This window comes from Dipodomys spectabilis, unplaced genomic scaffold (genome assembly GCF_019054845.1).
Source record: "Dipodomys spectabilis isolate Male_0828 unplaced genomic scaffold, ASM1905484v1 ptg000023l, whole genome shotgun sequence".
NCBI classification, from domain to species: domain Eukaryota; kingdom Metazoa; phylum Chordata; class Mammalia; order Rodentia; family Heteromyidae; genus Dipodomys; species Dipodomys spectabilis.
The window spans coordinates 4,158,416-4,182,374 of record NW_024870700.1 but is presented as its reverse complement, the minus strand read 5'-3'; the positions used below and the strand labels follow the sequence as shown (position 1 = coordinate 4,182,374).

General features: G+C 48.1%; 1 protein-coding gene across 5 annotated transcripts in view; it reads left to right on the top strand.

Moving 5' to 3' along the window:
* St3gal4 (ST3 beta-galactoside alpha-2,3-sialyltransferase 4) overlaps positions 1-19,737 on the top strand; it is a 42,275-nt gene extending 22,538 nt beyond the window's left edge. For 2 of the 5 annotated variants that reach the window (XM_042674934.1, XM_042674933.1), the window contains 10 exons: positions 11,445-11,520; positions 11,767-11,875; positions 12,277-12,357; positions 12,568-12,665; positions 12,989-13,049; positions 13,572-13,667; positions 13,774-13,963; positions 14,698-14,841; positions 19,125-19,268; positions 19,551-19,737. In XM_042674934.1, coding sequence (XP_042530868.1) covers positions 11,505-11,520; positions 11,767-11,875; positions 12,277-12,357; positions 12,568-12,665; positions 12,989-13,049; positions 13,572-13,667; positions 13,774-13,963; positions 14,698-14,841; positions 19,125-19,268; positions 19,551-19,637 — 1,026 coding nt within the window. In that variant the 5' untranslated portion in view covers positions 11,445-11,504 and the 3' untranslated portion in view covers positions 19,638-19,737. Of the gene's footprint in view, positions 1-512; positions 577-7,737; positions 7,797-11,444; positions 11,521-11,766; positions 11,876-12,276; positions 12,358-12,567; positions 12,666-12,988; positions 13,050-13,571; positions 13,668-13,773; positions 13,964-14,697; positions 14,842-19,124; positions 19,269-19,550 lie in introns of those variants that run through there. The other 3 variants (XM_042674935.1, XM_042674931.1, XM_042674932.1) reach the window with 3 other exon arrangements.
* Positions 19,738-23,959: the final 4,222 nt, after the last annotated feature.

The window sequence follows — 23,959 nt, the reverse complement described above, 5'->3', positions numbered from 1 at the left end:
ATACTATGTTGCTTCTGCATTTTAGCTCTTGTGACTAATGCTGCTATGGGTATGGGTGTATAAATAGCTCTTTGAGGTCTTGGTTTCAGTTCTTTGGTGGGTATTCATGTAGCTAGAGGTTGCATTGCTAGATCAAATTGTGTCCTTTGCTTTTTCCCTTGATTCATTGCCTTCTTTCTGAGTTAAAAACTGGTATATGTTAGTACTGTGGACCATACACGTTTTCTGTGACTTGTTGAGAGCTTAAACCCTGAGCATTGTATACCACTATGGATTGGGAAGGGTCTATTCTAGACTCCTTGAACAGAGGGTGCCTCTCAGGAGAGGGCAACATTGAGACTCTGGTCTGGATTCTACAAGGTCCAGCACCTGGAAAGACAGAGTGAGAATAACTTCCCAGTGCTACCGCCTCCCCATTTCCCTCCGCCTCTCTCCACCCCACCAGTGTGCCCTTGAGTCTGGGCCAGTAGGTGGCTTGTGCTCAGTGTGGGCAGAGTCTGGGTGGCAGTGCCTCTCCTGTCGCCCAGGAAGCTGCAAGCTTGTGTATTGCGTATAGTCAAGCAGCCACGAAGATGGGTGAGTGTGGTTGTGGGAGGGTAGATGCTGAGGTGGAAGAACTGCTTGTCTGGCATGGGGCAGAAGCTGCCATTTGCCAGGAGAAGCCAGGGCTACCTGACACTGTCATGTCCCAGGGGCTGAATGCTTGTGCTATGTCAGGCCAGTATGAAGCTATGGTCTGTAGGCTCACGACACCTTGAAGAACTTACTTCTGCACCCTCATTTTATAAAAGCAATCTGAGGCTCTGAGAGTCCAAATTGGATTACAGGTCTTTCTGCGTCCCTTTCCCTTTTTACTGCTAATGGTACTTTGAACCCCTGGCATTTTATCCCAAGCTGGCTGACTTGAGCAAATGAGGAAGGGAATTTTCCTGGGAACTCTCCTTGGCTTTTTGGAGTTTGCCTATGTGACATGGTCTCCTGGTGTTGCCTCCACCCCTGGAGCTGATGATGGTTAAGCTGAGTCAGAGGTGGCAACGGACAGTTTTTCAGAAACTGTAATCTGTCTGTCGATAAGGGTGTCCTTGTGAGGAGAGATAGTAGAGGTCTTTGTTGCCCCTGCTAGATCCCAGTGTGAACCTCTGGCAAGGCCCCAGTACATTTATGTGTCCCAGGTCTTTGCAAAAGAAGGACCTGATGAAATTTTCTGTTCATAGTTTCTCTGCTTGTTTGCTGAGTGAGTAGATAATAATTCACATATCTATTCATCTAGATATTTGTTAATTACTTATGTACCAAGCATTCAGTATAATGTTAGGAGACACTGTGGGGCACAAGAAGTCCCTGCTTTCTTCAAAGTACTGGAGACCACATGGTATAACTGCTCCAATGGAAATGAAGCAGGCTGTTTTCACCGAGATGGATGGGAGAGTGAAGAGGCTCCTGCTGTGGCCAGGAGGAGAGGAGGCTGGTCCCAACCAGCTCTACACTCCCCAACTTTTTTTTTTTTTTTTGGGCTGTGGGGCTTGAACTCTGGGCCTGGGCACTGTTCCTTGGCTCCTCAACTCAAGGCAAGCACTCTACCACTTGAGCCACAGTGCCACTTTTGGTTCTGGTGGTTGGAGATAAGAGTCTCATGGACTTTCCTGCCTGAGCTGGCTTTGAACCGCGATCCTCAGATCTCAGCCTCCTGAGTAGCTGGGGTTACAGGTGTGAGCCACTAGCACCTGCTCCTCCCTAACCTTTGTAATACCATCCATCCCTGCCTGCCCCGATGAGGACCCAAAAGTGAAGTCATTGTCTTTGACCTCTATGTCTGCCCAGCCTCTGTTCTCAAATGGAGGGTCTTTGTGTGCAGATGGGGTTGCACAAACTCAGATTCTTACCTTTGAGGAGGGAAGATGTGTTTAGGAAATAGAGGAATGCCTAGGTGTCATCTAGGATTTCCATAGTTCTATAAACACTCAATCATGAGTGTGTATGTAGTTCAAAGTTCACAGTCTTCTTTCTTTTCTTTTTTTTTCAATTTTTTTATTGTGATTAAGTGTTTACACAATTTCCCAAATTTCACAGTACTGTGGGATAGATGCTTAGTTAAAGTCACAAACACATCCTAACTTTCATGGGGCAACTTCCATGTTGGTCGTGGGGCCTGAACTCTGGGCCTAGGTGCTGTCCCTCAGCGCTTCAGCTCAAGGATAGCGCTCTACCACTTGAGCCATAGCTCTACTTCTGGCTTTTTTCTGCTTATGTGGTGCTGAGAAGTCGAGCCCTGGGCCTCATGCATGCAAGGCAAGCACTCTACCACTGAGCCACCTTCCTAGCCCTCTTATTTCTTTTTAATTGTAGGCAGATGGATAAAAAATGGTGGGTCTTTTGTTTGTTTGTTTGTGATATGCAGGGCTTTTTTTGTTCATAGCTGGCACTTTACCACCCGAGCCATACCTGTAGACCAGTATTTTACTGGTTAGTTGGAGATGGAGTCTCACAGCCTGGGCTAGTTTTAAACTGATTCTCCAGATCTCAGCCTCCTGAGTAGTTAGGACTACAGATGTGAGCTACCAATACCTGGCTGAGATGTTTTAAAGGATATTTGCATGTTTCCCACATTTTGCACTGTTGGAATATTAAGATTGCATTTTGTATACAATTGAGCCTCCTCTTACTCTTATCTAATCACCACCTTGTGGAAACGGTGGGAGGGACTATGCTCTTTTTATTAATTAGGAGACACAGAGTTAGACATTGTAACATCTGGCAGATGGGTTGGGGGTAGGGGAAGGAGTCAGTCCCAGCAGCTGGCCTCCAGGACAATTCTGAAGAGAATGCTCTGGGAACTACTTTAATCTGATCCGTTTATTTACCCAAGTGAGTTGATGTAAGCTGTAGAAGGTGTTGGAGGAGAAACTTTGCAGGCACTGGAGCAAGATACTAGGCTCAGGAAAAGAGGCTGGTGTAGCCAGAAAAGCAGTTGAACCCATTGGACAAGGGGCATTGTCATCTTTAATTACATGTCTATATTTGAGGCTTTCAGGTGGTCCCAAGGCATGGGGACAGAGAAGGAAAGTTTTTTTTTTTGTTCTGCTTTGTTGGCTTTTTTTGGGGGGGGAGGAGGGCACTGTTACTGGGGCTTGAATTCAGGGCCTGGGCACTGTCCATTAGCTTTTCTGCTCAAAGTTGCTTCTCTACCATGTGATGCACATCTCTACTTCAGGCATTTTGCTGCATACCTGAAGATAACAGTCTCAAGGACTTTGCTGCTGGGCCTGATTCTGAACCATGATCTTGAGATTTCAGCTTCCTGAGTAACTAAGGATTGCAGGCATTAGCTACTGGTGCTTGGTTGGCAGGGTTTTTGGGGACTCTGATGTGTAAGGCCTTAGGACTTGCCTGTAAGTCAGCAGGAGCAGGACACCTCCCCAGATATCTCAGACCCCTGTGAGTCTTTTGGGATTGAAGCCCGTGAAGCAAGTCAGTTTTTACCCACCCTGCAGTGTAGTAGTTGAAGCTGAACATGGCCTTGCCTCCTAGACAGGGCTAGGAGGGGTCTTTCAGATTGTCTCACCTAGTGCTGTCCTATTAGAAATAGAATGGGAACTACAAACCATTTTAAATTCATTTTTACCATGCTCTGATGGCCTGTAATCCTGGCTACTCAGAAGGTTGAGATTTTGAGGATTGAAGTTTAAAGCCAGGCTTGGCGGAATAGTCTACAAGACTCCACATCCAAAAGAACTAGCAAAAAGCTAGGCTGGAGATATAGCTCAAAGTGGTTGAGAACTAGATAAGCAAGCAAGCTGAGCAGGTACAAGCCTCCAAGTTCAAATCCTGTTATGTCACTTAAAATATTTTAAACCATTTTAATTTAGCTACATTTTCAAAAAAAATATATAGAGATGAAATTAGCCCAAAGTAAATAGAGAGGTATGATACAGCCCAAATATTACTTGCCAGGCAAGTGCACTTCCACTGAGCTAAATCTCTAACCCCAACATTACCATTTGAATGTGAGAGCAATATAAAATAATTATGAAAGTAATATTTCATCCTTTTTTCCCCCTAAGTCCTTGAAATCAGTGGATGTTTCTACTTAAAATATGTGTCATTGTGGGCCAACTACATTGCAGGTACACAGTAGTCACCTAGCTTGGAGCGGTTATGTGGGGAGAGGAGGGCTGATGCAATCTAGGGACCAGACGGGTTAGGAACTGGCACTGCTGGTGATGATCTGGATCCTAGTCCCCTAGCCCAGACCCTGGGTCAGGTCCATTTTGGCACTGAAATTCTTTATTTATTCTGGATCTGGCCTGTCCTGCAGACTACCACCTTATCACAGTCACTACAGCTTTTTAACCCTGAGAATCCATGAAAATCAGAGTCTCTGGCCCTCTGGGCAGACTCCGGAAGTCTGACTTTCAGGTGCCCCCCATGGTGTCCAGTGACTGGCAGCTGATCAAATGTATGATACAGTGTTTCTATGCAGAAGTCTGCTGAGCTTAGATGTTGGGGCTGGTAACAGAGAGAGCTTTGTGGCTGTAGAGGGAAGTGTGCCCACATTTTCCTCTACGCTTGATGGCTTGGGGGCCTCCCACTGATGGCCTTGAAGTGTTTGGTTGATTTCTGTGCCCTCTGTTGTCTCTAAAGAGCCTGGGAGAAGGGCAGCTCCTTCCCCCAGGCCTGTTGGGATTATACTGTACAATGCCTCTAGCCAGTGCCCATCAGCAGCTACACAAGAAGCACTGGAGGGGACCTGAGCTATTCTTACTGCTTGTTTCCATTTGTACTATGGCAACAATGTCCTAATGCGTTGATCCATTTGTTAATTCCACAACTCCATATTGTGAGCCAACTGTGTGCCAGGCACTACTAGTCTAAGCATTGGTGATATAGCGGTAAGCAAAACAAGAGCATCTTTTGAAAGTAGGGGAGGAAGATCAGCAATGTTAGGAATACTGGGAATTGTTGCTGGGAAGGTGAGTAAATTGCTGGGTGAGTAGAAAGCTAAGCCCATGGATGAGAGAAAAGCATTGCAGGCCAAGCAAACAGCAAGTGCTGAGGCCCCGTGGACAGCATGTGCCTAGCTGGCCTCATCAAGGCATAGGACACTTGGGGAGAGGGGAGAGTTCTGCTGGGTATTGCCCCATTTGGGCTTCTATATGGTGGTTCTACTTCTGTTAGAGCCTCAGGCTGCCCGTGACGTCCTTTGAAATCTAGAAGAAGCCACACCTCTACAAATCTTGCATCCTATGTCCATATAAGTTAGCACCAAAGCCTATTATGGCTCTTTTTGGTGTGGCAGGTTAAGTTGTACCCTGAGCATTAGATGGGGCAGTTGGCAGATGGGAATGGTGGGAGTATGGGCCTGCGTGCCATCCCTGAGCTCTTTAGCTCAAGGCAAGCGCTCTGCCACTAGAGCCACAGTGTCACTTCTGGTTTTCTAGTGGTTTATTGGAGGTAAGAGTCTCACAGACTTTCCTGCCTGGGCTGGCTTTGAACTGTGATCCTCAGATCTCAGCCTCCTGAGTAGCTAGGATTACAAGCTTAAGCCACTGGCACCCACCTGGAGTATAGGCTTGGAAAGCCCTGGCAGTGAGCTCTGAGGTCCCCAGAATGCCGTGGATCTCTTCTTTGACATATTTCTTAAGCTCTAGGCTTGGCATTCTGGGTAGATGATGGGAGGGGCAGTGCCAGCAATCTCCAAAGGCTTTGTGGTCATTCTCTGGGTCCTGATGAATAGTCTGGGGTTCCCCCTGTCCAATAGAGGGAAAGACTTCCTTATCATCTGGCCACTGGCCATGCCTTTGTTTTCCTTTCCATTCTCTTACCACAGCCAGGCTGAGAATCCTTCAAATCCCCAAGCTCTGCTTCCTTTTAAGTATAGATTACTCTTCAAAATCAGTTCTTTCCACATTTTACTGTGGACAGTTAAAAGAATCCATAATGCAGGCTGGGAAGGTGGCTCAGTGGTAGAGTACTTGCCTTGCATGCGTGAGGCCCTGGGTTCGATTCATTAGCATCACATAAGCAGAAAAATCTGGAAGTGGTGCTATGGCTCTAGTGGTAGAGTGCTAGCCTTGAGCTGAAGAGCTGAGGGACAGCGTCCAGGCCCAGAGTTCAGGCTCCATGACCGAGAAAACAAAATAAAAAAAGAATCCACAATGCAGCTCCTAGTTTACTGTTCTTTATTTCTGCCTTCCATAAACTTTTGGGGCCTAGGCACAATTCATCCAAGTTCTTACCACCTTGTAATCAGGATGATTTGTTTTTTTACTCAGTTTTCAATACCATCTGAGAACTCACCAGAATGAATGACCCTTATTAGCTGTTTCTACCTGCATTCAATGATAGCCACTTAAGTCCTCTCTAAGAAGTTTCAGACATTTCCTACAATTCTCTTCCTCCTAGTCTTCACCAGAACAACCCTAATGCTCCACTTTACTCAATCCAACCTGTACCTCCAAAGTCTTCCTATCTTTCTCCATACTAGTTCCAAAGCTGGTTTTCAGGCATTTGTTATAGCTGCAGGCTTACTTCTCAGTGTGGAAGGAATGCAAGATAGTTCTAGGGTCCAGCATTTAAAGAGGGGTATATGCAGAGCCTATGAATACTGGAGACCCTTGACTAGAAGCCAAGAAGAAGGCATGGTAAATGAGGAAGAGTAAGATAGAGTATAGAGATTAGAAGGGCAAAGATGGCTTCTACAAGAGCAATTTCTGCATAAACATGAGGGAGGAGGGAGCATGTGGAGGTGGACAGCAGAGTGGGAAATGAGGAAACCTAGCACATAAAGAGATGAGGACAGGCAGAGGCTCTGGGAGCTAAGGAGTGGAAGCAGAAGAGTTGCTTTGAAGGAGAGTGGAGAATGTTTATAAGTTAGAATTGAGAAGCCAGGTGTGGTGGTACATTCCTGTAATCCCAGTCTTGGGGAGACTGAGAAGGAGGATCACAAGTTCAGGACTAGCCAGGGGTACATAGTAAGACCTTGTCTCAAAAAAACCCCCAAACACAAAAAATAAATAAAAAAACCATCATACCATAAAAAACGGAAGGAATGAGATAAAACACAGAGAAAAGGGATGGGATCATTGACCAGAATTGATTCTGGGAAGGTATTAGGGCTGGATGAGTGTTCATGTGGAGGAATTTGGGAGAGGAATAGTATATGAGTTTTTTTTTTTTTTTTTTTTCTGTTGTCAGTGTAGGGCTTGAACTCAGGGCCTGGGCTCTGTCCCTCAGCTCTTCAGCTCAAGGCCAGTGCTCTACCACTTGAGCTACAGAGCCACTTCCAGTTTTCTGGTGGTTTATTGGAGATAAGAGTCTCACAGACTTTTCCTGCCCAGGCTGGCTTTGAACCGTGATCCTCCGATCTCAGCCTCCTGAGTAGCTAGGATTTCAGGCGTGATCTACCTGGGGCTCTGGTTTATGAGTCTTAACAGGCGCATGTGTGTTGTGATCTACTTATTTGCCCGTTGGTGCAGCAGGTCAAGGCTGGGTGCTTGCTGCATATTGTACTGTGACATGGGGGCAGTCCAGCATGAAATGTGGCTCTTGCTCCATTGGGCCTCACCTCCTCACCTGGTGTCCCTAGTTCTGCCCTTGGGCAAGTCCCCTGGTAGGACTCACCAGATAACTTAGCCAGGGACACCTTGATTCTGGGCAAAGTATCGGGAGTTTTCCTTCCTGTCTGGAGTCAGCTTTCCTTGCAAGTTGTGTGAGCCGGTCTCCTTCGTAGCTGCTTTTAGGGAGAAGTTGCTGAACCTTGAACAATGGATGGAGCAGATATGGGCAGTAGAACCCAGGTACTCTGCTGTGACTTTTCTCCTGCCCTTTGTACGCAGGAGCTGGGTCAAGCATGTGGGACTGCTAGTGGGGGAGAAGGCCACAGGTTGTTCTTTTCCTTCCTTTTCTCTCTCACTCTTTTTCCCTCCCTCCCTCCCTCCCTCCCTCCCTCCCTCCCTCCCTTCCTTCCTTCCTTCCTTCTTTCATCGGTTGTGGGGCCTGAACTCTGGGCCTGGGCGCTGTCCCTCAGCTCTTCAGCTCAAGGCTAGCACCCTACCACTTGAGCCACAGTGCCACTTCAGGCTGTTTTCTGCTTATGTGGTGCTGAGGAATGGAACCCAGGGCTTCATGCATGCAAGGCAAGCACTCTACCACGGAGCCACCTTCCCAGCCCTACAGGTTGTTCTTGTAATAACCCAAGAAGTGCTATACAGTTGGACCGCCCCGGCATGGCACAATCTTCTTGGTTTGGCCCAACGAGGGACAGGGATACACCCATTAAATCCCTGATTGTGCATCTTGGAGCCAACTCTTAAGACTAGCAGTCTGCTTAGCATAGCACTAGCTCCCTTTGTAAATGAAGACATGCTGATGCAGACCTGTGTTAGCAAAGAAGTCAGGGGTAGTTGTTTGGTTGCCTGAGTCTGAGCTCATCGCTCACCCTTTTCTTTTCTTTTCTTTTCTTTCTTTCTTTCCTTCTTTCCTTCCTTCCATCCTTCCCTCCTTCCTTCCTTCCTTCCTTCCTTCCTTCCTTCCTTCCTTCCTTCCTTCCTTCCTTCCTTCCTTCCTTCCTTCCTTTCTCTCTCCCTCTCCCTCTCCCTCTCTATTTTCCCATCCCGTCCTGTCCCATCCTGTCCCGTCCTGTCCCATCTCTTTTTTTTCTTTTTGGTCCAAGACTGGGACTTGAACTTGGTACCTGAAGACCTGAAGCTTTTGCTTATTGGCTAGCACTCTGCCAGCTGATCCACACTTTCAACACCAAAGGGTTGCTTATTTATTTTTTGGTCCCAGACTGGGTCTTAACTGTCAAAAATCTCTTCCCTCAAAGCTGGGGCTAGAATGAGGCTTAGTAGTTGTCTTTAAATTACTGTATGCCATATTTTCCATTTTGGTTGATGTTAGAATTACAGAAGAGGTAGTTTTTGTTGTTTTGCTTTTTACTGTTGGTGTTTGAATCTCTAATGAATAAAACACAAATCGTTTTTTAATTTTAAAAGTGTTATTTTTGACATTATAAGCCAATATTTTAATCACATGCCATTACCTTTTTAAAAAATATTCACCATTTAAAAATAATTTATTGTTCTTATAGAGGTAATGTACAGAGGGATTACAACTACACGAGTCAGGTAATGAGTACATGTCCTTAGTACAGTGTCTTCTGTCCTCATTCTCTCCTGCCCCTCCCTCCCGTCTCCGCCCACCAGTTGTGTAGCTCACTTTCATCAGTGTCCAGTGAGCTCCACTGCTGCGCTTTTTCACCCTTTCTCCCTCAAGCTCTGTGCCCTCCCCCTCCTTCCTGAAGATGTACCCGTGAATACACCATAGCTAAGGTAAAGAAGACTGAAGCGTCAAAAACTAAAAAAAAAAAGTCTTTTGTTTCCATATCTTGGAGTTTGTTTCAGTACGTACATTATTTTATATAAATAGGAAGAGGCACTTAGGCATTGTGCCTTGATGAGGGGATCAACATAGGTGGATATTTTAAAGTCCTCAAATCAATGCACTGTGCAGTCAATGTTGTGACCTACCGATGATATACAAGGAGATACAGTGAGAGGGAGGGGGGAGGAGAGTGTAGTTGATAAAGTTATGAACTGTTAGAGATGGAAAGATCTATGTTCCAAGCTTTGTTAACTCCAAGTGTGATTCCAGCTAAGCAGCAGGGCCCACAGGGAGCTGGTTAGAGCTCAACCCACATTCTTGAATCAAAATGAGCCCATCAAAGTTCAAGAAGAGAAATCTGTTTTTGAGATCACCCAGCCTAGTAGTTCTCCACCTGGCTGCACCTTAGAACTGCCTGGGGTGCTTACTCATATTCTAGGCTGGAACAGGCCAATGAACTTGACATTGCTAAGTTTATGAACCAGAAACTCCTTTAAAATACTGTTCAACCATTGTCAAGAACGCTCTCTGACAAGTGCTTAAACTTGAATGTAGCTCATATACAAATCCAGATTCTGACCTTACAATCTTCAGGGGAGCCAAAGATTTTGTACATCTTCAGGGGGTCCAAGATGTTTCACTTATAAGTAGAGCCCTTGTGCTGCCCAAGTTACTGACCCTGATAAATGTATTTGGGCCAGTAAGGATTTGTTAGACTGACTTCCCAGCCTGGCAACCCAGGGAACAGGGTCAGAGAAGGACATGGGTTGTGCGTGTTCCAGGCAGCACACTGGAGATGGAAGTTTGAACTGGGAATAGAATGGACCTAATTTTGATTCCCATAGATTTTTTTTTTTGTCGGTCATGGGGATTGAATTCTGGGCTTGAACTTTGAGCTCTTCAGCCCAAGTCTAGTGCTCTACCACTTGAGCCACAGCACCAATTCTGGTTTTCTGATAGTTTATTGGAGATAAGAATCTCATGGCCTTTCCTGCCTGAGCTGGCTTTGAACCTCGATCCTCAGATCTCAGCCTCCTGAGTAGGATTACAGGCATGAGCCACCAGTGCCCAGCTCCCCACAGAATTTCTGTTCCAATAGGTTCAGACAGAGAGCAGAGGCATAAGTAACTAAGCTAATTGCAGATCAGGAGGCAGCTTACAAAGGCAATGAGGAGAGCTCTGTAAGTGGAGAATGACTTGGAGGTTGCTGTGGGAGAGTAGAACTGTCGGGGGAGTTAACTCAAAGCAGTGGTGTGTGTGTGTGTGTGTGTGTGTGTGCGTGTGTGCGTGTGTGCGTGTGTGCGTGTGTGCGTGCGTGTGTGCGTGTGTGTGTGTGTGTGTGTGTGTGTGTGATGTGTATCTCAGTGCCAGGGTGCCACCTACTGTGAGAGGCTCAGGAAGGGGGAATCTCTGACATTTCTTTATTGAGAAGTACCATCTTCCATCCCTCCCCAGTATCTGGCCCCAGCTGGAGTCTCAGGAGATTACCAATGAGTGGAGGGAAGTGGCTAAACTCAGGGATGCTCTAGATGATGAAAAGTAGACAATCTACAGTTAGCTAAGATATGAATCATGCTCTGGTACTGTTAGCCTAACTTTCACATCAAAGCAGAGGCACTCACTTGTTTCTTGATCTGAGTTGTCCTAGGTCAAAATGTGGAATGTTGCTGAGGGGAGCCCCATAGTGAGGCTCAAGTGGGCAGGTCTTGCTTAAGACCTAATCTTTGAGAGCTGGAACCTCAGTTTCCCTTCCTTTTTTTTTTCTGGTCCTGGGGCTTGAACTCTGGGCCTGAGCACTGTCCCTGAGCTAGTGCTCTACCACTTGAGCCACAGCACCACTTCCAGCATTTTTTTTTGAATAGTTTATTGTAGATAAGAGTCTCATGTGCTTTCCCACCCAGGCTGGCTTTGAACCATGATCCTCAGATCTCAGCCTCCTGAGTAGCTAGGATTATAGTGCTTCCTGGAGGAGGAAAGGGGGGGCAGGGGAATGGCTTGCTCCAGTGCCTAGGTAGGTGTTGGTGGAGCCAACTAGACAGACACCTGGGACTCCTACCTCCTAGGTGGCCCGAGGCAGCCGGGATGACAGTTCTGCCCAGGAACCCTGCTACCTGCTGAGGAACATGATCAGCAAGTCCCGTGAGTGTGGTCCAGGGGCTTCCCCATGCTGGAGGAGGGCCTCTCCAGAAGCTGGCCTCGGCAGTACCTGGGACCCTCCGGGGTGGGGGAATGGGAGCCAGAGACCTATCTTCTTTCCAAAGGACAGCAGATCCCAGTTCCAGGAGAGGGCCAGGGACTGGGTCTGCTCTGCTGGTGGTGGAGGGCTCGGAACAGGGCAAGGGGAGAAGGTGGACTGGGGCTGTACCTGCCTGTTTCTGCCTCTAGCTCCTCTGTGCATGTGCCCTGCAGGCTGGAAGCTCCTGGCCATGCTGGCTCTGGTCCTGGTTGTCATGGTGTGGTATTCCATCTCCCGAGAAGACAGATACATTGAACTGTGAGTGCGCTTTCTGTGTCCTTCCATTGCTTCTTCTTTCTCAGAGACATGCAGGCAGAGGATCTGGTCAGACAGGGGGCCTGGCAGAGCATCAGTGTTCTGAGGGCCAGGGCCTGATCTTTTCCTCTCACAACTACTTGGCAGAGTCATTCTGTGAGGGTGGATGGGGCTAGATAAGAGAGGGTCTGGATAATTCCTCCATAAGGGGTGTGGCAGGGCAGGAAGAGTTGGTCCCTCCATGATTTGTGTTCAGAGTAGTCCTTGGACTGAGAAGATGTCACTCTACAAGTCCCTCCAGTGCCCTGGAGACTGTGTGTCATGGGGAGCTGGAGGCTGCCTGGGATGCTGGCCTTGGGATCTTAGCTCTGATGGGGCTCCCTCCTCTCTTTCTCTGTCTCCAGTTTTTATTTTCCCATCCCGGAGAAGAAGGAGCCGTGCTTTCAGGGTGAGGCAGAGAGGAAGGCCTCTAAGATCTTTGGCAAGTAAGCACATGAGGATGAGGAGGGCGGGCAGAAGGGACAGGTGATTAAGAAGTTCAGCCTCAGTGCTGGCTTGTTGGAGAGAGGGGGCCAGGCTTGTGGAAATGGTTAGGTGAGGCTGCGGAGAAAAGGAAAGGTCATGCAACATTAGCCAGAGGTTTGGCCTTCTTGTGGCATCTAGATTAATCCCCCTTTCATTCGCACCCTGTGTAGCCACTCCCGAGATCATCCCCTCTTCCTGCAGCTTAAGGACTATTTCTGGGTCAAGACACCATCTGCCTATGAGCTGCCCTACGGGACCAAGGGAAGTGGTAAGTCTGTGCCCAGTTCAGGAACGACTTCATATTGTCTACACTGTTTGTTCTTTGTCATGCGTGTCCTTCTTCCTGAAAGACAGTGGAGACACCTAGGTCCAGTGTCAAGCTAGGGATAGAGAGGGGCAGAGACGGGTCTGCTCTACTGGGGGGTGAAGGACCTAGAATGGGAAATGGGAGAAGGTGAATTGGGCCCTATGCCTCAGCCATATTCAGATATTAGGGTTAGGAGGGAAAAGGTACTGAAGGGTAAAACAAAGCAGGCAGCCTTCAGAAGGCTGATGACTTGTTTCGGTCCCTTCTGTTTGTTCTTTTTGTAGAAGACCTACTCCTCCGGGTGCTAGCTATCACCAGCTACTCCATACCTGAGAGTATCCAGAGGTAAGGAGACACTCCTACCATTCCAGTCTGGGTACCTTCTCCTTTTCCTGACTCAGGGTCAAAGCATCCTGGCCTAGTGCCATCCCAGTGAGCCTCCTAGCTACTAGTTCCCTGGGCCAATTTGACCTTCCCTCCTAACCTGCCTCTTTCCAGGGGCTACACATATGCTATTCCCCACAGCATCCTAGCCTGGGCATCCACGTGCCAGAGCATGCAGATGCTGCTGAGGAGTATCACCATGGCAACAGACAAGCCTGGGCAGCCAGCAAGAGGGCTCTGCTGTGGGGTTTCATATGGTGCTTTCTGCGCTTGATTCTTCCTTCTCCTCTTTGCTCTTCCATTCTCTACTCGATTTCTTCTCCCTTTAGGACCTAGGGCTGCAGGATTATAAACAGGACCACCTGGCCATGCCTGTTCCACAGGGACCACGGGCTAAGGGTGATGTTGAGATGGGCCCTAGGCATATCTAGTCACTGAGAGTTAGGGGCTACTGCTAGATTTGATCTTCTCTTCTCATGGCAGTCTCAAGTGCCGCCGCTGTGTGGTGGTGGGGAATGGGCACCGGCTGCGGAACAGCTCTCTGGGAGAGGCCATCAACAAGTACGACGTAGTCATCAGGTGCGTATGACTCTCCCTCCCACTTCCCTTTGGGCACTGGATACCCCAGGCAGGACCCAAGACAAGCCTGGAGGCTATTGTGATGAGCATTCTCTTCCTGCTCCAGATTGAACAATGCCCCAGTGGCTGGCTACGAGGGCGACGTGGGCTCCAAGACCACCATGCGTCTCTTCTACCCGGAGTCTGCCCATTTTGACCCTAAAGTGGAGAACAACCCAGACACGCTTCTGGTCTTGGTAGCTTTCAAGGCAATGGACTTCCACTGGATTGAAACCATTCTGAGTGACAAAAAGCGGGTAAATTGAGGGCAGGTGGGAGGAAAAGACCCAGATGTCCGGACACTGTCTGAGTCAGGATCCCCTGCACAGTGTCAGTCTCTAGTCCTAAAGAGCTGCTGAGGGGACAGCATGAATCAGACTCCCAGCAGGCAGCACCTCAGGCTTTCCTCCCAGGGCAGTGTCCTACAGGGCTGTGGATAAGCTGTCCTAGTGAGCTGACCCTGTAGCCTGCAGGGGTCAGGCAGAGGCAGCCAGAGGAGGAGCCTCCTCCCCCACAGTTGAGGGCTGCCTGGATGTGTGTAAGAAACCTGGGAGCGGAGCAGCTCTCCAGCAGTCATCCCAGGAGGTCTAGAAATAAGCTCGGCACCCTTTTTGTGCCCAGAAAGAGCCTGCCCCATCTGGTCCAAGGCTGAATTTTCCCATCTGGAGGTTTGGTGTGGGGGTTTTGTTTTTTGTTTTTTGCCAGTTTAAAACTTGGGCCTCTACTTCCTTGCCTGGAAATTCTGGAAGTGGGCAATGGTTCGACCCCACACTCTAATCTTATCACCTGGACTCTGAGGGGTGCCCCTGCCTTCTTTCTCTCTCCCCCACTTCTCTTTTTTCTCTCTCCCTCTCTCTCTCCCTCTTCCTCTCCCTTACCCTCATTCTTTCCTAGGGTCCCCTTCTTTGTCTGAAGATCATTGACCTGTTTAGATAAAAGAAACAAATCTTCACCCATTATTTTCTCTCTCCATTCCAATTCTTCCCTCTAGGTGCGAAAAGGTTTCTGGAAACAGCCTCCCCTCATCTGGGATGTCAACCCCAAACAGGTGCGGATTCTCAACCCCTTCTTCATGGAGATTGCAGCTGACAAGCTCCTGAGCCTGCCCCTACAACAACCACGCAAAATCAAACAGGTGATGGGCTACTGACAGGAACGCCAGGCCTGGGGGGTGGGGGGCCTTGGGTAAGAAGCTGTGGAGGAACCCTTGAAGTGGGGGCAGATAAGAGATAGCAAGTCACTCTTGACCTTCAGGAATGCACCTGTAATCAAAGGTAGGTTGATTAACCAGCTGTAGGGAGAGAGAGTGAACACATACTTCAGGGAACCACTGGACAGCTTCAGAGTGGGAATGAGTGAAAGGTCTCTATTAGAGTTTAAGAGCTGGACTTAGAGGATGGCTTTGGCAGACACTGGACAGTCTCTATAAACTGGGAGCTGCTGGAACATTCCCTGTCCTATCTTTGGAACAGTGTGAGTCTGTGCAGTTACTATTAACTATGTAGTCTGTGTTCTTATCTTGGGACATATTGATCTAGTTAGGTTAGAAGAGTCTCAGCTTCAATAGTTGGCTTTGTATGTCATGGTTTGGAATGGTGTGCCAGTTTTTGGAGGCATGGTAGTTCTGTGTCATGGCTTTGAGTTCTCAGTGCCCCAGTGGTCTTCAGTTGGTGTATGTTAAGCTTTGTTGTGGCTTCCTAAATATTTCTCTACATGTCTTAGATAGGATAGGGACAGGAAGGGGGTAAATCAACAGGCACAAATAGGACTCTTTTTAATTTTTTGTATTATTCTTATAAAGGTGATGTATGATGTATAGAAGGGTTTCAGTTATATAAATCAGGTAAAGAATACTCTGTCTCTCTGTCTCTGTCTCTGTCTCTCTCTCCCTCTCCTCTCTCCTCTCTCTCTCTCTTCTCTTTCCTCTCTCTCCCCTCTCTCTGTGTCATGGAGCTTGAACTCAAGACCTGGGTGCTATCCCTGAGCTTTTTCACTGAAAGTTAGGGTTCTACTACTTTGATCCACAGTGCCACTTCTGATTTTCTGGTGGTTTGTTGGATATAAGCCTCTCATGGACTTTCCTGACTGGGCTGGCTTTGAACCATGATCCTCATATTTCAGCCTCCTGAGTAGCTAGGATTACAGGCATGAGCCTTTGGCACCCAGATAAAGAGTACATTTCTTTTTGGACAATGTCACCCCTTCCCTCACTCTCTCCCAGTTTTTCCCTCCCATTCCTACCCACAAGTTGTTTAGCTCATTTTCAACATAGTGTCTAGTGAGCACCACTACTGCATTTGTTTACTCTTTCTCTGTACTACTTACTATGTATGGTGAGGATAATATTAGTACTGACCTTTTAAGGCCATTGTAGAATCAAGAAGATACTTAATTATGTATAATGTCAATCATGGATATGGAACATAGTGTCCTCTCAATCAGTGTCTGCCAAGTTTTGAGTAAATGATTTTATTCTTGAATGTTTGCTGTTACTCGACATTGCCTGTTGGATACCTGCTCAATGCCAGACTCAGCGCCTGCAGCCTCCACAGGTGAGGCATGCTCCTTGCCCCAAGGAGACTCAGTCTAGTAGAAGCTTTCAGGTAGCACTGTGGGGTGATAGAGTTGTTCTAAGTGTGGAGGGAACTGGGGACAGTCAGATTTCTGCTGAACTAGCTGGGTGTGGTTGGCTTCCCAGAATAAGGGGTACTGGGGTTGTGCCTGGAAGAATTATGATGGGAAAAGCATTTCATTTGGCAAGGCCAAACAGTAATTCCAGCACTAAGTTGCTTTAGCTTAGTTAAGGGGCAACAGGAGATCTTTTTATGCCATGGATGAGGTATAAAGATGGTGTAAAGGCTGGAGAGGGAGTTAAGAGGAGGCAAGGACCTGAATCCAGCCCTTGGCAGTGGGGAAGGAAAAAGGGGAGAAGGTAATAGACTTGACATTGTATTCATGTTCTACTGTTGCCTAATTACTGCAAGCTCAGTGACCTAAAACAATATTCACACATTTTCTTATAGTCCTGTCTTTGTTTGGAAGTATTACAAGGCTGAATACAAGAACTGAGTTTTTGTCTGAAGGCTCTGGAGAAAACTTCACTTCTAAGCTTATTCTTACTGATAAGAGAATTGGATTCCTCCGGGTGTAGAAGTGAGGTCCTTGTGTCCTTGCTGGCATGGGCTGGGTAAGGGGGCATCTTTGGCTTGTGGTGTGGCTCCTCCATCTTCAGGCCAGAAACAGCAGGATAAATCTTCCTTATGCTTCAAGTATCTGTCTTTCTCCCTCTCTGATCATGACACCCAGATTTAGAGGTTCAAGTGATTAGATTAGGGGTAGTCTTTCTACTTATGAACAAAGGTGCCATATGAAGTGAAATTTTATAGTGAAATATATTTACCCTGTTGGGTTCCATATGCCTAGGAGGAGAACAGATTATGCAAGAGTGAGGGCCACTGGGGTCCTCTTATAATTGTGCCTCCTACAACCGCTGTGTTATGGGTAGAAATGGGAAGTTCATATTCTGATATATAAGGACACATGGGATATAGTTAACTCTGAGAATAAATGGAGAATCCATCAACACAGAAAATGAAAAACAATACTGAGCTGGGTGCTGGTGGCTCACACCTATAATCCTATCTACTCAGGAGGCTGAGATCTGAGGTTCAAAGCCAGCCCCGGCAGGAAAATCCATGAGACTCTTATCTCCAGTAAACCACCAGAAAATGGGAAGTGGTGCTGTGGTTCAAGTGGTAGAGCTCTGGCCTTGAGCTGAAATGCTGAGGGACAGCGCCCAGGCCCAGAGTTCAGGCCCCATGACGACCCTCCTCCCCCCTAAAGAAAAAGAATTGAGAAGTTTATGAGCAATACTAGATTTCTAGCTTGGACAGTGGGGTAGGTGGTGTTATAGTTATCTACTACGAAGAACGTAGGGAGGGAGTGTGAGGAGTGCACCCACGCAGAGCCGGCTAGGAGGTGATGGCAGTGAGGTTTTGCAAGTGGCCCAGACTGGATGAGAGTGCACTGGGCTGTTAAAGCTACAAGGGTAAGGAAAAGTGCCTGTGAGGGGGTAGAAACGAGACATCAGGAATGCCAGGAAAAAGCTGGTTTAAGAGGCCTGGCTGAGTCTTGGAAGTGGTTCCCAAATGGGAGCAGACAGATGATAATGTTCTCTAAAAGCTGGTTATTGAAGCTGAGGAAGTCAAGATTTGTGAAGTTTATTTATCAGGTTGCCCATCCCTGTGGCTAAGGCAGGCGTGGAGGAAGTGGGGTCTTTAGAGTACAGTAAAGGTGGGAAAGGGATTGTCAGCCCCACTTTACAGACCAGAGCCCATCCATGAAGGATTAGGTGGCACTGAGTATATGATTGTCTGATTGAGAGTCCCCCACCCTGCCCCGCTTTGGAAGAGGACAGATACCTTCTCTTCTTTGAGAAAATGGCTTAATATTCAAAAGCCGCAGTTTCCCCAGTGGAGCTAGTGGTAATGTCTGCCTGTGTTTTGGAGAGGGATAGATGTGATGATGTATCATACTATGTTAAGATTTAATGCGGTGTCTGACACGTACTCCAAAAGCAACAGGTAGCATTAAGATGGTAATATTTCCTGTACTGGATGTTGTTTTTTTCACTAGAACCCCAGACCTTCCCCAAGATGTTTAAAGTTGTAAGATCTAGTGTGGAAGCTATTGTTAGTCAGACTTCTGTTGCTGTGGCAGAGTGCCTGACGTGAACAACTTAAGAGAGGAAGGATTTAATTTGGCTCTGGTTTCAGTGATGTCAGCTCATCATGTTGGAGAAGACACATTAGAGTAGAGCAGTTCACCTCATGGTGGTCAGGAAGCAAAGGAGGGGGGGGGGAGAGAGAATGCTTCTACTAGTGGGTTTTCTCCTTTTTCCCCTTTATTCCTTCTAGGCCCCAAGCCTAAATGTGCTGCCCACATTTGTGGCAAGTCTCACCACTTGGTTAAACCTCTCTGGAAATATCCTCCCAGATATACCCAGAGCTTTACTTGTCTCCTATCTGCAACTCACTTCTCAGCCCAGTCATGTTGGTCATCAAGATTAATCTCACAGTACCCACTAGCCACATGTGGTTATTTAAATTTAAAACTTAATTAGGGTTGGTGGTATAGCCCAGTGATAGAGAATTCACCTAGAACGCAAGAGGCCCTGGGTGTCACCCTTGGCTCTGCAAACAAATAAATTAAAATTTCAAAGAACAAAAACTCAGTTCCTCTGCTGCACTCAGCTGCCCCCATATGCTCAGTTGGCCTAAGGCATCCCTGTTGGATCATGCAGGTAAGGGACATTTCCGTGACTATGGAAGGCTCTGAGCTCCAGCTACAGAACACAGGCCCAGAAGACAGGCAAAGAGCAGGATTCCTTTTAATACCCTCCTACCTTTTGTCCCTCAGAAGCCGACCACAGGCTTATTGGCCATCACCCTGGCCCTCCATCTCTGTGATTTGGTGCACATTGCTGGCTTTGGCTACCCAGATGCCTACAACAAGAAGCAGACTATTCACTACTATGAACAGATCACGCTCAAGTCCATGGCGGTAAGTGGTCCTGCTTAGGAGTTCCCTAGGCCAGATAGGTCTAGGGGTCAGGTAACCAGAGGTGCAGGGGCCCAGAAGCTGCTCGCAGTAGGGTCATTCAGAGTCAGAACTGGCACTGAGGCATCCTCTATATTTGGCCACATAGTTTGTTTTCATCCTAGAGCGGACACAGGAAAGAGACCTCCCAAGAGATATGGGGCCATGGGGAGGGGCAGAGAGACTTTGCTGAGGCAAAAAAGTCCCTAAGAGCCCCTGAGTTTACTTTCTCGGCTGTATCCACAGGGGTCAGGCCACAATGTCTCCCAAGAGGCCTTGGCTATCAAGCGGATGCTGGAAATCGGAGCGGTCAAGAACCTCACATACTTCTGACTCGGCAAGACCTAAACCTGTGGGTTGCCCATTGTGCTGCCTGGATGATCCCCATCTGCGGTGTGGGTGCTTTGTGCCAGCACTACCCACTTACACTCACCCTCCACTGAGGGGGAGGGCGTCGCAGACTGGCCAGATCTGAAATGAGGCCATGCCCCTGGCTGCTCATGTGGGGCCCGGATCCAGCCAGGGTAGAGGCACTGAGGCCTCAGAGCCCGGCCAAGGCAGAGGACTTGTTGCCAAGGCAAATGCTCTCTGCCAGCACCGAGAGATTATTTAATGGGCTATTTAATTAAGGGGTAGGAATGTGCTGTGGGCTGGTCCCATGGCATCTAGAAAAGGGGCACGGTACAGTGTTCTGCCCACTTTTTATAAAAACTTCCATGTGATGGGCAAACTAAGGCCCAGACCCCGAGCTAGCCTCCCAGGAGGGTGGAGGCATTGGGAATTGGTATGTGTCCTCCAGAGAGGGGCTGCTACCTCCCAGCAGGCATGGGAAGAGCACTGGGAAGGGGGTTCCACCAAGATGGGGACCTCAGCTTGAAGAGAGGTTTCAAACCTACCATTAAAATATTTTTTCCTAAAACGGAAGCAGTTACGAGGCTTGTATTCTTTCAGGTTGGGGAGGATCTCGTTGGGGCATGACAGCACGAAGGCTTGATGGACCAGAGCAGGACATAGTCATTTGGGGAGTCATTATTACAGAGATGGTGCTTGGTGTTTAGTTGTGAATTACTACCTTTGCAAAGCAAGCAAGCAAGCTTTGTCTGGAGTAGCCCTGTCTGTGGGCACCCAACCTGGCATCCTGTATCCTGGTACATTTCTCAGGGGAGGATAGAGGAGGCCAGATGGGGGTGACTTCCTCTGAGAACCCTTTTCCATCTTCCTTCCTTTCCCTCATTCTTTAATTAGCGAAACTGTACTCTGGGAGGTGCATATATTAAGGATGGGGTGGAGTCAGACAGAGCTGGCTCTGCTCCCACACTAAGTGGGAATTAAAATGGAGCCCATGAAAGTCCTGCCAGCAGCACAGGCGCCAGAATTGGGGTGAGCAGGGTGGAGGACATTGCTGGAGGGATTTGGCAAGGTCTCTCGGCCAGTCACCAGGCCAGGGGATGCGATTGCCCCAAGTCCCTAGAATCCTAACAGCCCTGTCGTTTGCCTGCATCTCCAGCCTTTGTTCTCCATCCTCCAGGCCCTGCTTCACTGCCAACTGGGCCTCTTGCCACCCCCACAGCTGTTCCTTTACATCTGGAGCCAGGAGGGAGTGTTGGAACTGCCCCGAGGGATTAGAACTCACAGCTGTGTTCCTGGCTTTCTCGGAAAGCGCTATAGTCTTGAGGTTTTGAGACAAGCCAGGCTAGGACAGGACTGATATGGAGGGGCAGCACAGGCGATGACACAGTTCTTGGCAGTGTTGGAACTGCTTAGAGAACAACCAACCCAATACTGCAGAGCACTCCTGAGAACCAGCCCAGGCAGTGGAATTGCCCACAGTCTAACAAGCCTGGCAGCTTTGCTAGCTGCCCTTGCCTTAGAGCACAGGGGGAGTCTGGAAGGCAAAAGGGCCTTAGTGTCTATACCTCAAATTCCCCCCACTCTACTCACATGGACAAGCTGTCTTCCAGGCCTTGTCCTGAGGAGAGACCTTGCTGACCTCAACAGGGGTTGTGAGTGTGTGTGAGAATCTCAGCTCTGGTTATTTCTGCCTGCCTCTCGTGAGAGTCCGCAAGGGAGTGTCCTTTCCCCGCCCAGAGCTGCTGAAAGGGGCTGTCTGCACACATGATCCAGCTGCCTTGGATGGAAGCCACTGTCTGATACTGAATGTGCCTAAAGTTGAGCCAGAATCCAACGCATAGGAATGGGTCAGAGCCTTCCAGCTGTAGGTGCACCGTTGTGTGCGCATGCGTACACACACACTTTCACATTCAAGTTTTATGTTCTTGTTCTTGTTGGGTGGACTGGCTTTCCTTTGTGGTGGGAGGGGGAACGGAGAGGGACAGTGGGAGAAGGACAGAACACACTCTTTGGGGCCACTGCTTGCTAGGGGCGGAGTTGGGGTGGGTATGAAAACTTTCTCCTGGGTGCACCAAACCCTGGGTAAGCTGAGGCATAGTTGGGCGAGAGTCAAAGCTGAGGATTGAGCTTTGATGTGGAGTAGCTGGATGGGGATTTTTGATATTCTGGGAAAGAGACTTTTCAGTTAGCCCAACCAATGTGAATGGACTTCCTGCCAGCCTGCCTGGTACTGATTAAACCAGGCTAGAAAAGGCAGCCGGCAGCCGGAGAGGGAAGAACGGGGGAGTCACAGGAGCGCGAGTTCTTCCACACCAGCTATCTGCCACGTGGTCCCCGCTCCGGTTCCGCGTACCACGCAGCCGTGGAGGACCACTCATCTCAGCCGCTTCCTGGGGTGATTCCGGAGTGGACGTGCTTGGGTGGTCAAGGGCTAGGGTGGGGCCCCGGAATCAGGAGTCCTAATCAGCACTCAGAACCACCGCTTTCGCAGTCTAGACTCTGATGATCTCCTGCGAGCCTCCTGCTCTGCAAGTGAGGCCCGTTCTAATCCCCGGGGCCTAGAGCGGTGTTAATTGGGCGCACGCGCAGGCTTCGCCGCGGGGGGCCGGAGGCGGAATGCGCGCATGCGTAACCCTTGGCGCCCTGCTGATCCCTGGGTGGTGGGAATTAGTGGGGACTCCGGTGGGGCTGGCTGTGCTTGGGCTGGCTTTCGGGCCTCCGCCCTAGTGCCTGCCGGGATGCCCGCCCTGCCTCCTGGGAGGCTGGCACCTTGCTGGCAGGATGCCTTGTGCCAGGCCTGGCCCGCGCTCCCACTCTCCCACGCGGAGGTGCCCGCACCCCCCCCCCCCCCTCCTGGTTGCCAGGGATCCCTGGATCTCCGCCGGGCCGGTCACTGAACTACTTTAAATTCTCAGCCGGACCTCGAGAGACCTACCCAGACTCATTTAGATTCTAGCCTCATCCATGGAGAAACTGAGGCCCCAAGACAGGACGAAAGGCACTCCCAGCCTGTGACCTTCTCCTTCGATGAGACAAGAGTTTGGATCTTTTATCCAGCGCCAGAACACACTTCAATAGTGTTTTCTAGTCACATCATATGGCATCGAGCCTTGATTTTGGACACTTCAGGTTTTTATTTACACTTTCTGAGGCCATAAGTACATTCAACTAACTTTCCTCCAGAGACTGTCTAGCCTACGAAAAGTTTGGAAACAATACTGTCTGGGAGGCAGTAAAGTGTAGTTAGAGCACACAAAATATAGATGGCTCTCCTCCCTTCCTGCTCTGTCATTTAATTAGCCAAGGAAACCTCTGGGTCTCCATCTGGAAAGTGGTCATTATGCATGCCTATCGTACAATGCAATTTTAAGGATCTAATGGGAATATGATTGTAAAGACGTTTTTGTAGACTGTGAAGTTGTTATAAATAATGGGGTTGGAAAGCTGCCTTGCGAATGGAAAATGCTGGAGAGCATATGAAACAGGTGAAGTACATTTGTAGAGCTAAACCCTTGCTCAGCTACTGAGTGAGAGTGAGTGGTTACAGAAAAGTCTCTGTCTTCAAATCACCCACAAATGAAGGGAGTAAAAAGGTGACAGTGAAATGACTAGAAGGCTAGCTTTGCATCATCAATGAACAGTGAGTTCAAACTGCTCTCCTGCAGTGGTTTTGAAATTAGACATGTTAAGGTCCTTAGAGAAAGAAGTTTCTTGGAATTCATTACCCATTTCTTTCCTCCTTTTTTTTTTTTTTTTTTTTTAAAAAAACTCATTATCCATTGCAGTGATACTGGCATACCATAGTAGGTTTCTAAACAAAGACTGAGAAATGCAACCTCAGAATTGAAACCTGCTGATTTATGTGTGGGTGTATGTGTATATGTGTGTGTATGTGTGTGTCCTGGGGCTTAAACTCAGGGTCTTAGCACAATCTCTTAGCTTTGTTGTTCAAGGCCAGCATTCTACTACTCCAGTCACAGCTCCATTTCCAGATTTTTTGGTGGTTAATTGGAGATAAGAGTCTCACAGATTTTCCTGTCCAGACTGGCTTCGAACCACAATCCTCAAATCTCAGTTTCCTGAGTAGCTAGGATTATCGGATGAGCCACCTATGCCCAGCAACCTGCTGATTTATTTTTTATTTTTTATTTTTTATTTTTTTAATTTTTTTTTAAATGAAGATGGAAAACTATTTGTTAAGTTTGAAATTCCCTGAGGTTCGGTGCAAGCTTTAATTCCAGGAAATCAAATCTTTCTAATTTAAAAGTTGAAGGAAGTGTGACAGCCTTCAACTAATAATAATT